Source organism: Emys orbicularis, chromosome 12 (genome assembly GCF_028017835.1).
Source record: "Emys orbicularis isolate rEmyOrb1 chromosome 12, rEmyOrb1.hap1, whole genome shotgun sequence".
Classification (NCBI taxonomy): Eukaryota; Metazoa; Chordata; order Testudines; family Emydidae; genus Emys; species Emys orbicularis.
The window spans coordinates 34,689,387-34,706,859 of record NC_088694.1 but is presented as its reverse complement, the minus strand read 5'-3'; the positions used below and the strand labels follow the sequence as shown (position 1 = coordinate 34,706,859).

The following is a 17,473-nucleotide window of genomic DNA, read 5'->3' as shown; positions in this document are numbered from 1 at the left end:
CTATGATTCTATGAAAAGCTGATTCCTACTAATTTCATCAGGTGACCCGTTGTTTGTGTGTTATGTGAAGGGATAACACTTCCTTATTCACTTTCTCCACACCATTCATGATTTTATAGACCTCTATTACATTCCCCTTCATCATCTCTTTTCATAAGAACATAAGAATGGCCCTACTGGTCAGACCAAGGGTCCATCTAACCCAGTATCTTGTCTTCCGACAGTGGCCAGTGCCAGGTGCCCCAGAGGGAATGAACAGAACAAGTAATCATCAAGTGATCCATCCCCTGTCGCTCACCCCCAGTTTCTGGGAAACAAAAGCCAAACAGTCCCAATCTTTTAAATCTCTCCTCATACAGCAGCTGTTCCATACCGTTAATCATTGTTGTTGCCCTTCTCTGTACTTTTTCCAATTCTAACATATCTTTTTTGAGATGGGCCAACCAGAACTGCATGTAATATTCATGATGTAGGCATACCATGGATTCATATAGTGGCATTATGATATTTTCTGTCTTATTCTCTCTCCCTTTCTTAATGGTTCCTAATATTCTATTAACTTTTTTGACTGCTGCTGCATATTGAGCAGTTGTGTTTTAAGAACTATCCACAATGACTCCAAGATCTCTTTCCTATAACAGCTAATTAAAACATCATTGTTATGCATGTATACCTGGGATTATGTTTTCCAATGTGATTTATTTTCAGTTTATGAACATTTAATTTCATCTGCCTTTTTCTTGCCCAGTCATTCAGTTTCTTGAGATTCCTTGGTAACTCTTCGTAATCTCCTTTGTATTTAATTATTTTGAGTAATCTTGTATCATCTACAAACGTTGCTATTTACCTATTTTTCCAGATAATTTATGAGTATGTTAAACAGCACTGGTGCCAGTAGTGATCCTTGAGAGACCCAGCTATTTACCTCTCTCCACTGTGAAATTTCCCTCTGTACAGAGTCTGCCTGTGTTAACATTTACATTCGATTACAAGGTCTATTTCTTTTCTTAGGTATTTCTCTTTTAAGCTGATAATGGAGTAAAGGTTTAGTTTCTCTCTAGGGTCATATGGGGTCAAAGATTGGACATTGGAGAGGATATTGGCTTCATTCCAATTTCTATTAAAAACTGATGTCAGAAAGCCACTCACTTACATGAGGGCAGAAAAGATTCTCTTCTGTATGTACAGCCTGACATTCAGTTGTGCAGAACAATGAATCAAAGTCAGTTTTCAAAAGAGCTTAAGTAATTTAGAGTGGGAAATCCCATTAATTTTCTATCTTGCTCTTTTCAAGTCACTGTGACTAGAGAATGTTTGCTGGGCACATTCATTTCTTCTTCTTCTTCAAAAATATTAGTGATTTTAATAGGGATGAATCCAATAAGATACTAAAGATATTAAACTGCATTTTCAACAAAATAGTCTAAACCAGTAGACATAAATAATAGACAAAATGGTAACTGACCAGATCCCCAGTAGGTGTAAATCATACATAGTTCTTTTGCTGTCTATGATCCAAATTTGCTGTGGCTGAATTGAAGTCACTGGGGCAGATGAAGAGATATTAGGCCAGAGGGAGTGGACAACATAGAGAGTGAGAGAGAAAATTAATGACTCTATAGCCTCATGGCTAGAGCACTCAGCCTGGATGTGGAAAACCCAGTATCCAGCACACCGGTTGCACTTTCTCTCTAATTCTTTAGCCAGAGTGGAACAGCTTGCAGAGAAGAGTCTGAGGAGCCCCACATCAGCCTGTCTCAGAGTCCCAGTTGAGCAGGATATTTGTGAATACCAGTGGGGCCTGATTCTGGGTTTTAGACATCTAAAGGGGCAGTTAGATGCTTAAGTCCTTTTGTATATCCAGCCCATTTTGTCTATTTAAAATATACAAATTCCATTCAGCATCTCTCTCTCTCTCTCTCTCTCTCTCTCTCTCTCTCTCTCTCTCTCTCTCTCTCAATTTAAATGATGTAAAACACATATTTTACAGGCTGGAATAGGACTCTTTTTACTTTCATACTGCTGATCAGATTATCTCCACATGCTGTTTAAATTTACTTTGGTTCTAAATGTTAAATTCATTTGTTTTTTCCCCCTCATTTCCCAGGTCACCGTTTTCCTGAATATATGTCAATGGAAAATCAAACCACAGTGACCAAATTTATTCTCCTCGGACTTTCCAGTGACCCACAGATACAGATTTTCCTCTTCCTGGTGTTTTTAGTTATTTACCTAATCACCCTGGTTGGGAACATAGTGATCATGGTGCTGATAAGAGCTGATTTTCACCTTCACACCCCCATGTATTTCTTGCTCTTCCACTTATCCTTTGTTGATATCTGCTATTCCTCCATCACAGTGCCTAATATGCTGATGAACTTTCTTGCAGAGCACAAAACAATTTCAGTCAATGGCTGCATTGCCCAGATGTTCTTCTTTTTTCTCTTAGCTGGTACAGAAGTTTTCATTCTCTCAGCCATGGCTTATGACCGCTATGCTGCCATCTGCTACCCATTGCATTATGTGGATGCAATCAACAAAGAGATCTGGGTTCAGCTCGTGAGTGGTGCATGGATCACGGGCTTCTTTTATGCCTTAATTAACACAGTTTTTGCCCTCGAGTTGCACTTCTGTGGACCCAATCAAATCAGCCATTTTTGCTGTGAGCTCCCTCCTCTGTTACAACTCTCCTGTACTGACATTCTCACCAATCAAATGGTGCTTCTTACTTCTGTTGTGATACTGGGATCAAGCTCCTTCCTCTTCACCCTCATCTCCTACATTCACGTCATCTCCACCATCTTGAGGATACGCTCCGCGGAGGGCAGGCGGAAAGCCTTCTCCACCTGCAGCTCCCACCTTATTGTGGTTGGTTTGTTGTATCTGACCGCTTTTTTCCAGTACACAAAACCCAGCTCAGTCTCCTCTGTGCTTCTGGATGAAATGTTCTCCATCCAGTACAGCATCTTGACCCCCCTGTTAAACCCCATAATCTACAGCCTGAAAAACAAGGAGGTGAAAACAGCTCTAAGGAATATATTAGGGAAATTCAGGTTTCTCAACTAGTGTTGATGTTCTTATCTTTTTTTTTTTTTTTTAAATCAGAGACCATAGATTTCTGGGTAACAGGTGTTTGGGACATTCTCAGCTAAGGTATCTGACAGACATTTTGGGCCAAATCTTCCACTAGTCTAAATCAGTGTAGATCCAGTAAAGTAAATTGGCCAGATCCCCAGCATGTGTAAAATAGCATAACTACATTGGAACCAATGGGTGCTGGAGTTAGACTCACAAAGGGTCTGCAACAGGAGAAATTGAGAGAGATATCCCATATTCCAGTGGTCAGGGCACACATATGAGATTTGTTCAAATATTTTTCCTCATCATACACTTGAAGAGGGGGGTCTGCCACATACTAATTAATTACCCTAAGCAATGGGATAAAAGTTATGTGGAAGGTCCATGCTAGTGATGATAATATAGTATTCAGGCCTGTATATTTGCCTTAGATAGAATTTTGGGCTTTGTTTGCTCGTTTGACTTTTGATACTTTATATTCTTGCTAACATGTGAGAACAAAGACACTGTGTATTGGATCTGCTCACAACCAGGTGGGGTTTATAGCACAGTGAGAAAAGATAAGGAAGAAAGTTAAAATGTTGCTGGGTATGGTGGGGAGTGTAATATACAAGCATACACTTGAAGACTGCCTGACTCCTCCCTCAAGCCAAGGTCAAACAACCAGTTAGGAGGGACAAGGGGGGGGGGATGGGAGAGAGACATAAGAAACACTAAAAGCTAAAGAAAAGCCTGGCCACCTCTTTGTACCCCATGGGAGGGAGAGGAAGGGAGGTTGTGTACTGGCCAGGCTTTTCTTTCCCCAAGACTCAAGACCCTCCAAAATGGAACATGACTATGCTGCTGCCAAGGGCATGCAGTACGTGTATAATTATGTCTGCTGAGAAAGAGAAGGGAGGAACAGGGGAAAAGCGCTACTGGTGTGGAGAGCTATGAATAAGTTTGCTTGATTAACCCCAATAAACATCACATTGCCTGCACTTCTGGTCTTCTGCTTTCTGTCTGTGTGGCAAGAACCAAGGGAAGGTGAAGGACAAGCCCTAATATCTTGTTGACATGACTCGGATGCATCATGCTGGACAGGTGAGTAACAGCCAGATAAGTCCCCCTCAATAACAGTCCACAAAGCTGCTTGATGGTGATACGATGGGCTCTGGTAACCTGAGGTAACAGCCTTTTAAAATAAATTGATACAGAGGAATCAGGGCCCATACCAGTTAAGGGGGGTCAACCTGAGATGAGATTGAAAAGGAGATGGGGGATGTTATTGGGGATCCCAAGGGAAAGGAATATTGGAAAAGAGGAACAGTATTACAAGGTCTGTGCCCAGGCATGGTGTACTGGGTAAAAAGGGAAGCTGATCTCCTCCAACATATTAAGGCTTTGGAGTGGACCAACAGATTTTAATGGGAAAAAATCCATACTAGCAGTAGAGGTAGTGAATCTAATGACACGCGATGCTGTATGGACAGAAGAGTCTACCCATAAAAGATGCTACCACCAATCCTCCCATGGGAATTTGGCAGCATCGGTATGTGGTGTACAGATCAGATGGTGGGAGGGGGGGTCCCCAACCCGGTGAAGAATATCAAATTTATCAGGACATATTGTGTGGTATTCCCTAGACTATGCCATGATCAATGACAATAGGAAACATAGTCATCCAGACATGTGATTTGTCATGGAGGGCCCCAAAAATATAACCCACTGGTCTCCCTGAGTGTTTGAACCACCTTTGAGTTATGGGGTCTCATAATTAGGGTGTGATGTTATCATGTCTAATCACAATGGAATCTCCATAGAGGAAAATTCCAGGGTGTGAAGTTGTTATGTACACATCACTCTGGACATAAAATCTCCCCTGGGACATTGGGTATATGACAATTTAACCGTTTTGAAGAATGTAACCCTACATGTAATATGGATGCCAAATTGGAAGAATCTGGGTTTAAACTGGCCACAGCCTGGAGCCGGAAATACTCCCCAACGGGTGAACGTGTGGGAGCAGGTGCACCCAGCGCTTTTCAATGTGTCCTTTCAGTCTAATACATGGGTGGTACATCCAAAAGAATGGTGGGTGGTCCGAATACACCCCAATTGCAACACATATATAGAAGGGTTAAAGCAACAATTTAATTGGTGGGTGAGGGGACATACAAGGAATCATCATTGGAGAAGGGATTTGTGGGCAGCAGAATAACTTGTTACTCTGAGTCACTCATTTATCCAGTTGGGCTATCTGAAAAGACCTTGGCTAGGTAATCAGCCAGAGACAATAGGTCTCTGCCCAAAGTGCAGCTTCTAAAGTAGCTTTAAAATTTGCATTTCCTTAACCCACCAAAATCACCCAGGACATCCACTTCACATGTAATATCCCCAAAATTCCTTTCACGTTCCTAATTTCTTCCAGAGACTGAACTAATAATGACTTCTTCCTAAATAAGCTCCACATAATCTTGCAATAGTAAATAAATGTGCATTTTAATACAATCAACTCAGAAGATGTTAATTCAATAATGTTTAATTTAACTCAAAAAGGTTTGTCCAGGGTGTTACAGGACAGTGTGATATCTGTCACAATTATGATCTTGTATTTAAGGGTATGTCTACACTACAAAATTAGGTTGATTTTATAGAAGTCATTTTTTTAGAATTAGATTTTATACAGTCTATTGCTTATGTCCACACTAAGTGCATTAAGTCGGCGGAGTGCGTCCTCACTAACATGGCTAGCATCGACTTACAGAGCAGTGCACTGTGGGTAGCTATCCCACAGTTCCCGCAGTCTCTGCTGCCCATTTGAATACTGGGTTAAGCTCCCAATGCCTGATGGGGCAAAAACTTTCTCGTGGGTGGTTTTGGGTACATGTCGTCAGGCCTCCCTCCCTCCCTCTTTCTGTGAAATCAACGGCAGACAATCATTTCACGCCTTTTTTCTGGGGTCCCATCTGCCAGACCCGCTCAGCCTGCTGCCGGTCTAGGGCTCTGTCCACCGGCTCCTGCCAGCCAGGGTCCTGCTCAGCCCCGCTCAGCTGGCAGACCTCGGTGAGGTTGATCAGGGGTGCCTGGACAGACATGGTTATCCTCCTCTTAGAGCACCGAATGGGAGTGACTCCAGGTCATTCTCTTCTTTAATTTTTGTCTAATGGAGATTCAGTCCTGCCTGGAATATCATGCAAGCTGGAGGCTTCTGCCTCAGGCTGCTCTCCCAGCTGGCAGCACCGCGCAGTCGCACCTACCCCAGCCTGCCCCTTGCTTCCATGGCTCATGAAGCCTGGACAGTAGTAAGGAGCACTTCAACTTGTGGAATGACAAATCCAGAATGAAAGATTGCACTCTATGGGCCACGTTAAGATTATTTCAGAGTCCTAGATAGCATTTAGTCCCTATAAAAGGCTTCATGAAAATTTTCCCCAGCCCATAACAAAAATGTTAATTTATCAGAGCAGCTGAAAGCGTAAGGAACCTGGGACTATAACAGAGAGAGCTTCCATATTATTTAACTCATAATTGATATAATTCAAAGTAAAAATTCACAGCGCGGTCTGTTCTAAGACTAAAAATGCAAGAGGGGAGTCAGAAAAAGAACACTGACCTGTTTCCGCTTGGTTTCAAACCAGGGATATTTCGCGTGTTAGGTGAACGTGATAACCACTACACTACAGGGCTTCTCTTTTTTTGCCACCAACTTTGCTGAATGCACAGGAATGTTTTCTCTAGCTACAGAAGCTACCTAATGCAATGTCTATATCTATGGCCTTCCTGCTCACAAAGCAGTTATGCCCCCGACCAAGGCTGACACAGCGCGGAGTGCATGTGACACAGCGACCTGTCTCGGGCAGGATCGCTAGCGAGGCATGATACTTTTGCCGTTAAGCAAACACAGCAATTCTTTCCTGGCCTCTGCCACTGAATGCCTCCATGCATTATGCTGTGCCCTATCAGTGCGGGAGGACTGCATGAGCTCGGAAAACATATCATCGCGAGTGCATTTTTTTCGCCTTCTAATCTGCAATAACCTCGGGGACGGAGATGATAGGGGAAGCGTAGAAACATTCTGGGGGGACTGCATGGTCACCTGGAGCACTCTGGGATAGCTCCTGGAGGCCAATACCATCAAATTGCGTCCACACTACCCCAAATTCGACCCGACAATGTCGATTTCAACGCTAATCCCCTCGTCAGGGAGGAGTACAGAAATCGATTTTAAGAGCTCTTTAAGTCGACAAAAATGGCTTCATTGTGTGGACGGGTGCAGGATTAAATTGATCTAACTTTGCTAAATTCAACCTAAACTCATAGTGTAGACCAGGGCATAGTATCTGAATCCCTTGCTGCACTAACTCAACTCAAGGGCTTTTGGGATCCTTCTTATCCATTCCAGTCTGCCTTAAAGACAGTTCCTTAGAAACTCCAGAGCAAATCAAATCCATTACTATGAAATCCATCCATCTAGTTCTGGTTCTCCCAATTCTTCTCTTACCCTCCAATTCTAACTTTAACACTCTGTTCCCTATATATTCTTCTGGTGTTCTTTTCACATGGCCAAACCATCTAACCTGGATTCCCTCAGCTTTTTAATAACTAGTACCACCTTCTCGCTTCACCTATATCATTTATTTTGAACATGGTCCATTCTTGTAACTCCAACCATCCATCTTAATATATTCATGTCCACTGTGTTCAAGATCTGCTCTTGTCTCTTCCTCAGTGCCCAACATTTGCAGCCCTGACAAAGTGCAGACCTAATTACAGTCTTATAGTTCTTACATTTAAATTTGGTAGGCTTACTGAAAACTTAAAAGTTCATTTAAATATTAATATATTGCCCAGTCCTGCTCAAGGCTTACCCCAGAGAACAGATTGAACCCATGATTAATCATATTGAAGTTAAGCATGACTATGGAGCAATAGCATGAGAGTGCATCTACTTGAAGGACTGGGATTATACACAAACGTGATTGGGCTCAATCCTGCAGATTGTGTTCTGTGAGCTTTGGCTGGAGTCTGCATGGAGACAGACTGTGGGGATATGTCCATTTAGTCAAAATACTCAAGTTAATGCAATATCACATATATAGAGAAGAAGAGATGCAGAAAAAGACATAATAGATGAATGAAAAAGCCCATTCAGCTGAGACCTTCTCTCTTCCTTTCTATAGGATTTTGATAATGTGAGGGTGATGGTTTGTTGAACCACTAATGGAAAGATGTTCTATGCATGTGCTGATGGCACAAAGAAGACACATAATTGGACTATGGAACTCATTGCCACAGGGAGACACTGAGACCCAAAATGCACCAAGGTTCAGGAAGGGATTGCATAAGAAGATTATCCAGAGCTATTATAATTATTTAGAATACTATTTTTGGAAGGGATATTAAACATCATGCTTCTGGGCTTAAGACGTTCTCTAAAAAAAAATCCAGACTCTATTATGGGTGCAGAGTATCCCACATCTGTGTACTGCCAGGTTCCTGAGCCTTCCTCTGAACAGCTGGGTCTAGTCATTGTCAGAAACAGGATACTAGACTGGATGACCGGTCTGACTCAATACGGCAATTCCCATGTTCCCATAACACAGACAATGTCAGTAGAAGAAGTGAGCAGTGTTCTTCAGCAGCTTCCTTCACTCAAATATCTCAAGGGATTTCATGTGCATCAATGTAGGTTCTAATTTAGAAGGACTATATGGGCCCAAAGAGTCATCATAAACCAGTCACTGTGCAACATTAAACAGTATTAAATACAGTTCAGCATTTGGTATGCAGAGAGCTCATCCTGCTTAATACCATAGTAAACACACCATGAAATATCCTATCTAGCTGGAGAGCTTTAAGAAGGGGGCTGGGGGGTAAAACTCTGCAGATAAATGTTTGAACTCTGGGGCTGCACTGACCACGGACAGAGACTTTTGGGTTGTTGGACTTTTGGGTGATTTTTGGGTTGCTGGACTCAAGAGACTTTTGGGGTATTGGACTTTTGGGACTTTGGGTGATTTTTTGGGTTGCTGGACTTAAGACCCTGGGGGGAAAAGGACACTGCCAAACTTACTTGGGGGTGAGTCTTTTCCTCATGGTTTGTGTTATGAATCCTGTTTGTGGTGTTTCCCCAACATAATGCCACGTTGTTTCCCTCCTTTATTAAAAGGATTTTGCTACACTCAGACTCTGTGCTTGCGAGAGGGGAAGTATTGCCTCTTAGAGGCACCCGGGGGGTGGTATGTAATTGTCCCAGGTGACAGGGTGGGGGCTTCAGACGGTTTTGCATTGTGTTATTGAAATGGACCCCCTAGATACTGAACCCGGCACTTGTTGCTGTCAACTCAGACAGGCAGAAGGGTTACATTTTGGGGGGCTCGTCCGGGATGGAAGATGTGCGACAACATCTTCAGGAGCTGGCTGCGAATGGCATCATTACAGAGTCCTGCAGCCCATATGCCTCACCCATTGTGGTGGTCCGTAAAAAGAATGGGAAAATCCAGATGTGTATTGACTACCGCACCCTAAACAGCCGCACTGTGATTGACCAGTACACTATGCCCTAAGTCCAAGATGTCTTAGACTGCTTGCTGGGAAGCCAGTGGTTCTCTGTTGGATCTTCGGAGTGGATACTACCAGATCTCTCTGGGAGAAGAAGATAAGGAGAAGACAGCCTTCATCTGCCCATTAGGGTTTTATCAGTTCGAACGCATGCCCCAAAGGATTTCTGGAGCACCTGACACATTTCAACATCTTATGGAGAAAGTTGTGGGAGACATGAATTTACTGCAAGTGTTAGTTTATTTGGATGACCTGATTGTGTTTGGAAGAACCTTGGAGGAGCATGAAGAAAGACTTCTTAAAGTGCTTGATAGGTTGGAGGATTATGGTTTGAAGCTTTCAATTGACAAATGCCAGTTCTGCAGAACCTCAGTGAAGTATGTGGGTCACATTGTATCCCAAGAGGGTGTGAGTACTGATCCCGATAAAATAGAAACACTCACTACATGGCCATGTCCAAGTAAACTGCAGAGAACTCAAGACCTTTCTTGGGTTTAGTGGCTACTACCACAGATTTGTGAAAAACTATGCTACGATTATAAAACTTCTGAATGATCTTACCAGGGGATACCAGTCCAGCAAGAACAAATCTAAGACCAAGAATAAGGGGAGGTCACCAAAGCCTCCTGTGCAGAGACACTATGGCCACTTCGAACCATGTGGGCCACGGTTGGATGAGAGATGCGAAAGGGCTTTTCAAGAAATCATTACTTGCCTAAGTCATGCTCTGGTCCTAGTCTTTGCTGACCCAAGCAAGTCATTTCTCCTGCATACTGATGCCAGTTTGGAGGGTCTGGGAGCAGTCCTGTACCAGGAATTGAAAGGCAAATGTAAACCTGTAGCCTTTGCCAGCCGAGGACTGTCTGATAGTGAAACTCGCTATCCCACCCACAAGCTAGAGTTCTTGGCCTTGAAATGGACCATCACTGAGAAATTTCAAGACTACTTGTATGGTGCTCAGTTCCAGGTGTGGACAGACAACAACCCACTGACTTATGTGTTAACAAGAGCTAAGCTGGATGCTACAGGGCAAAGATGGGTGGCCGCTTTGGCTAGCTATGACTTCAGCATTCAATACCAATCAGGGAGAACAATGTAGATGCAGATGCATTGTCCTGGCATCCGCAGGCACCAGAAGTTGCTGTGATACCCACGGATGGAGTGAGAGCTATTTGCAGTGTGAGTCACCGAGAGCCAGAGGCCCATGAGAGCCTTCATGGATGTGTTGCAGAAGCTCTGGGCCTGCCCCCTGAAAGCGTGCCTTCTGCCTCAGTGAACTATATTGCATTGGACCAATCTCCCTTGCCCATGCTCAATGCGGCCAACTGGCAAAAAGCCCAGCTGCAAGATATTGACATTCATGGTACACTACTTGCCAAAAGGGAGGGGCGAAGCCCAGCTGCGGTTGTCCAATCTAACCTGGAGGGTAAACTACTATTGAGAGAATGGACCAAACTAAAATTGATTCAGGGAGTGCTACACCGAACGGCCACCGACCCCTTACAAAAGCAACGAGCACAACTAGTGCTGCCAAAAGAGTACAGAGCCCTGGCCATGAGGGCCTTGCATGATGACTTTGGACATTTAGGGATGGAGAGGACCCTGGAACTTATTTGTAGTAGGTTCTATTGGCCCTGGATGGCTGAAGATGTTCACAGGAAATGTGAGACTTGCGCTCAATGTGTTCAAAGGAAAATTCTGCCCATGAGGGCTGCATATCTCAAGAACATCACCAGCAACAAACCTTTGGAACTGGTATGCACTGATTTCTTGTCTTTAGAAGTAGACAAGAGGAATGTTGGGAACTTTCTAGTAGTGACTGACCATTTTACGCGGTATGCACAGGCATATCCCACACGTGATCAGAGGGCCACCACTGTCACTCGAGTACTGTGGGAAAAATATTTCTCAGTTTATGGATTCCCAGCCCGGATACCCTTGAATCGGGAATTGGGGCGGGACTTTAAGAGTCACCTTCTGAAGCAGGTGCTGAGGATAGCGGGAATTAAAAAGTCTAGGACAATGCCTTATCACCTACAAGGTGATCCTCAGCCAGAGAGGTTCAACCGAACCCTATTACATATGTTGGGGACTTTGCGACCAGAGCAGAAGGCAATCTAGAGCCAACATGTCACGTTTCTGGTGCATGCCTACAACGCCACAAAGAACGATGCTACGGGAGTCACCCCATATCTCTTGATGTTTGAGCAAGAACCAAGATTACCCATAGACTTATGCTTTGGTGTATCAGAGGATAGAGATAACTATGAAACTCATCAGCAATATGTATCCCGACTAAGAGAAAAGCTGCGGGATGCTTATCACTTAGCTACATCTATGGCTTGGAAGAACCTCAACAAACATTGATATGATGCTAGGGTACGTTTGCAGGAACTCCAGCCGGGGGACAGAGTCCTGCTGTGAAATTTGGGTATTGCTAAATTAGGTATTACCTAAATCACTTGGGCTCTTTGAGAGTCAAAGCCACAGTGCTCTCATTTTTATGAACCATACACTGTTGCTTTAAGAGCTGACCCAGCACAGTGTTACTGGTAGCTTGTCACAGAGAGTGAACTCCAGGGATCTTGTCCCAGGGGAACAAGACAGCATTTAAACAGCTCTCCAGAAATCAGCTCTTAGTCTTGGAGTCAGCTAAGAAAAGGGTCTTTGCTCCATTCCCACTGATAAGCCTGCACACATTGAAGGGTCTCACTGTTCCTGGTAAAGAGTATTGAACGTCCTTAGATGCTGTATCCCAGAGGCAGATAGATAAATTAGACAGACAAATCAATAAGTAAGTAGATAGACTAAGAAAACAAAAAGAGAAAATCACAGGTCGGGAGCTCTCATCATAGTTATGACCCACTTTTAAGAGGCAGGTGAGTTGATTCATATTTTTATTCATTTTAACCTTTTATTATCCTTTTGATTCCAAAGGACCAGATTCTGCCCCCCATTATCTAGGAGTCTGTCTCTGTGCAGAGTTGCATTGACTACTTAAACTGCACAACTCTTTCTCTCTCTTTCTCAAGGCATCCCTGAGAAAACTGGGTTCAATTAGTGTGTAATAGAAGTAGTTTCTGGTTTTGGAATGAGTGTTAGTGTGTGTGTGTGTGTGTGTGTGTGTGTGTGTGTGTGTGTGTGTGTGTGTGTGTGTGTGTGTGTGTGTGTGTGTGTGTGTGTTAGGGGTAGGGCATTCTCTGCCTTTGTTATCATTTTGGTTCCAATACAAGGTCCAGCTCTTTGCTCAGGCATTTGTCTGATAAAGTGATAATGTATAAAAGTTTTAGGTTCTGTCTGGAAGACTACAGGATTAAACATAGATTTGACTTTGGACAGAACATTAGCTTATTTCCCATTTCCACTCAAAATCAATGTCTAAGTAGCTGCTAACTTCCTTGAGGGCAGGAGAGATTCTCTTATATATGAACAGCCTGAAATTCAGATGTGCAGGACCCTGAGTCCAAAGTCCCATTGGATTGAATTTTCAAAGGCATGTACTGTAGCATTTTTCAGGAACGTAACCACGTTAAGCGAGGCGTTACTGTAACAGATTTAGGAACAAATCTCCCATTAACTTTCAATTCAACCCCTTTGTTTCAAATCGTCACCGTACCTAGACAGTATTTGCTGGGCACATTCATCTGTTATGTTCAGTATTACACAAGGGGGATTTTTAAAAACAAATAGCTTTCACAATATACAAGATCTTTAAGTATAAAAAGGGGAAAGCTACTATCCAAAATTTATCCCCATGAGTCACCAATAAATCCTGCCCAGCACCTGCTGTGTAGGTTTGGGTAATCAGGAGTTTTCTTAACCCCTCTGCAGAATTCCTGCATATTAGATGCTGAAATGCACTCATTTTCCTTTGACTTTCCCTAACATTCTCACAGTGCCTGAGAGTGAGAGTTCTGTTTGCTGGAAGTCACTGACCATGATGTCTTGCACTCCTAATGTGTTCTTCAGCTGCTCAGTGATACCCTTAGGGATCACTTTAAGTATTCCAATAATTGCTGGGATACTCTTTGTTCTAGTTTTCAATAATCATTCTACTTTGTGGAAGTGTTCTTCATACTTTAGTATCTTTTCTTCTTGATTCTTATTATGATGGTGTCTGCTGGTATGGAGATATCAGTTAACATGCTTGGCCTGTTTTTCTGCACCACTCAGTCTGTGACAATTCCCAGATCCCAAAAATCTTAGCCTCTTTGTTCTCTAGAGCACCTTCGATTTGGTGGTGGTAATAATGCACAGTTTGTTTAAATCCATACTTCAACAGAGATTCTAATTCAGGAACTTGGTGGCCTCCTGTGTCTGTGCATATAGTCTCTCTCAGTGAGGCTCAACTGTCTTTCTTTTCTGAATGCGTTCTGCAATTCAGGGAGCAGTTTTTGTTGGTCAGTCTTACTTCTATATGATTAAGCCTTAAGGACTTCTCTTGTGCACTCATATTGAGCATCTCTTTCTCTCTGCTCAGATATCCTTCTAGAAGTCATGAGACTGTTAATGTTCTCTCACTAATAGGTTTGATCTCTCACCACCACTGTGCGTGCATTTCTTTCTGTTGAAAATTGTGGTGTCTTTCTGTGGGGATTTCTTTCTACTTTTTTCACTGTTTTGGGGGCTGGAATAGACTCTCAGTCATTGATTGTTATCTCCACCAGATGATTTTTTACTCTGTCTGACTTTTCATATATTTTGATGTTGTATTCTTCATTATCACTTTCTCCTTCCACAGATAGATTTTTTCCACCATCACATGCCCTCTCCATCTCTTGCTTCATAATCAATACCCTGCATTACCAGCAGCTGTCTTGTTGGATGCCAAATTTTTACTTTTCCCCGTGATTCCACTTGGTCACCCCAGCAAAGTACCGTACTACAGGCACCACCCTCATATTAGTGGCTTGGATCAAATTCTTACCCTTGAATTTTGTCCTTAGAATAGTTGCTATTGATCTAATGTTCTTCAATAACTTATTCTTTGACTTTGTTATGTTGTAGCTCTGACAGTTCCCTGATTCCAAGGTATTTGTAAGGATCATGCTGAGAGATATCTTGATAGTTCCTTCATTAACTTGTATGCCATCTGATTGTACCAGTCTGCCCATCTAATACAGATGCCAACACTGTCAAGGCTGCTTCCCCACTCTGAACTTTAGGGTACAAATGTGGGGGCCTGCATGAAACTTCTAAGCTTAACTACCAGCTTAGATCTGGTCCGCTGCCACCACTCCCAAAGTGCTAATTCCCTTCCGTGAGTAGCCTTGGGAGACTCTTCACCAATTCCCTGGTGAATACAGATCCAAACCCCTTGGATCTTAAAACAAGGAGAAATTAACCACCCCCCCTCCTTTCTCCCACCAACTCCTGGTGGATCAAGATCCAACCCCCTTGGATCTAAAAACAAGGAAAAATCAATCAGGTTCTTAAAAAGAAGACTTTTAATTAAAGAAAAAGGTAAAAATCATCTCTGTAAAATCAGGATGGGAAATAACTTTACAGGGTAATCAAACTTAAAGAGCCCAGAGGACCCCCCTCTAGCCTTAGGTTCAAAGTTACAGCAAACAGAGGTAAACACCCTAGTAAAAGGTACATTTACAAGTTGAGAAAACAAAGATAAAACTAACACGCCTTGCCTGGCTGTTTACTTACACGTTTGAAATATGAGAGACTTGTTCAGAAAGATTTGGAGAGCATGGATTGATGTCTGGTCCCTCTTAGTCCCAAGAGCGAACTCCCCCAAAACAAAGAGCACAAACAAAAGCCTTCCCCCCACCAAGATTTGAAAGTATCTTGTCCCCTTATTGGTCCTTTGGGTCAGGTGTCCGCCAGGTTACCTGAGCTTCTTAACCCTTTACAGGTAAAAGGATTTTGGAGTCTCTGGCCAGGAGGGATTTTATAGTATTGTACACAGGAGGGCTGTTACCCTTCCCTTTATAGTTATGACAAACACACAGTTAACCAAGCCACTCCAGAGCTTTATATCTTCACCAAACTTTGTTACACATGTCATCCATCTCTGTATCTCCTTTTGGGACAGTTCATATAGTTTTAGTCCATCCATGTCTAACAAATGGTTAACTGGTTGTTGTTCTTTGCTGATATGATAACCACAATTTATCTCACAGAGCTTCCATGTCTATGGCAGCATAGATACCACAAACAGCACTGGCACTAATTAATAAGAACATAAGAACGGCCATACTGGGTCAGACCAAAGGTCCATCCAGCTCAGTATCCTGTCTTCTGACAGTGGCCAATGCCAGATGTCCCAGTGGGAATGAACAGAATAGGTAATCATCAAGTGATCCATGCCTTGTCACCCATTCCTAGCTTCTGGCAAACAGAGGCTAGGGACACCATCCCTGCTCATCCTGGCTAATAGCCATTGATGGACCTATCCTCCATGAACTTATCTAGTTCTTCTTTGAACCCTGTTATAGTCTTGGCCTCACAACATCCTCTGGCAAGGAGTTCTACAGACTGTGTGTTGTGTGAAAAAAAATAATTCCTTTTGTTTGCTTTAAATCTGCTGCCTATTAATTTCATTTGGTGACCCCCTAGTTCCTGTGTTAGGAGAAGGAGTAAATAACACTTCCTTATTTACTTTCTCCACACCAGTCATGATTTTATAGATGTCTCTTTTCCAAGCTGAAAACTCTCCTCATACAGAAGCCGTTCCATACCCCTAATCATTTTTGTTGCCCTTTTCTGAACCTTTTCCAATGTTTTGTGAGATGGGGTGACCACATATGTATGCAGTATTCAAGATGTGGGAAGACAATGGAATTATATAGAGGCAAAATGATATTTTCTGTCTTATTATCTGTCCCTTTCTTAATGATTCCCAACTTTCTAGTCTCTTTTTTGACTGCCGCTGCACATTGAGTGAATGTTTTCAGAGAACTATCCACAATGACTCCAAGATCTCTTTCTTGAGTGGTAGCAGCTAATTTAGACCCCAGCATTTTATGTGTATAGTTGGGGTTATGTTTTCCAATGTGCATTACTTTGCATTTATCAACACTGAATTTCATCTGCCATTTTGTTGCCCAGTCACCCAGTTTTGAGAAATCCTTTTGTAGCTCTTCATGGTATGCCTGGGACTTAACTATCTTGAGTAGTTTTGTATCATCTGCACATTTTGCCACCTCACTGTTTACCCCTATTCCAGACACCACTATTTTCCTCTCTCCAGTCTGAAAACTGACCATTTATTGCTATTCTTTGTTTCCTATCTTTTAACCAGTTACGAATCCATGAGAGCCAGTTACCAATCTTCCCTCTTATCCCATGACAGCTTACTTTGTTTAAGAGCCTTTGGTGAGGGACCTCATCAAAGGCTTTCTGAAAATTGAAATACACTATATCCACTGGATCCCCTTGGTCCACATGCTTGTTGACCCCCGCAAAGAATTCTAATAGATTGGTGAGGCATGATTTCCCGTTACAAAAACCATGTTGACTCTTCCCCAACAAATTATGTTCATCTATGTGTCTGACAATTTTGTTCTCTACTATAGTTTCAACCAGTTTGCCTAGTACTGAAGTGAGACTTACCAGCCTGTAATTGCCAGGGTCACCTCTGGAGTCATTTTGAACAATTGGCATGTCATTAATTATCCTCCAGTCATTTGGTACAGCAGCTGATTTAAATGATAGGTTACAGACTACAGTTAGTAGTTCTGCAATTTCACATTTGAGTTCCTTCAGAACTCTTGGGTGAATACCATCTGGTCCTGGTGACTTATTACTGTTTAGTTTATCAATTTGTTCCAAAACCTCCTCTAATGACACCTCAATCTGGGACAGTTCCTCAGATTTCTCACCTAAAATGAATGGCTCA

The 17,473-nt window shown here is 42.6% G+C and overlaps 2 protein-coding genes across 2 annotated transcripts in view; both read left to right on the top strand.

The window, feature by feature from the left end:
• Nucleotides 1-17,473, top strand: part of LOC135886051 (cytosolic phospholipase A2 gamma-like) — a 979,292-nt gene that overhangs the window by 718,593 nt on the left and 243,226 nt on the right.
• On the top strand, nucleotides 2,128-3,066 carry LOC135885991 (olfactory receptor 5G9-like). The gene has a single exon (XM_065413885.1). It carries the CDS (start codon nucleotides 2,128-2,130, stop codon nucleotides 3,064-3,066), a length of 939 nt encoding a protein of 312 aa, XP_065269957.1.

Bases quoted from the DNA above. Each gene is read 5' to 3' on its own strand.
- LOC135885991 (XM_065413885.1), top strand. From the start codon at position 2,128: ATGTCAATGGAAAATCAAACCACAGTGACCAAATTTATTCTCCTCGGA.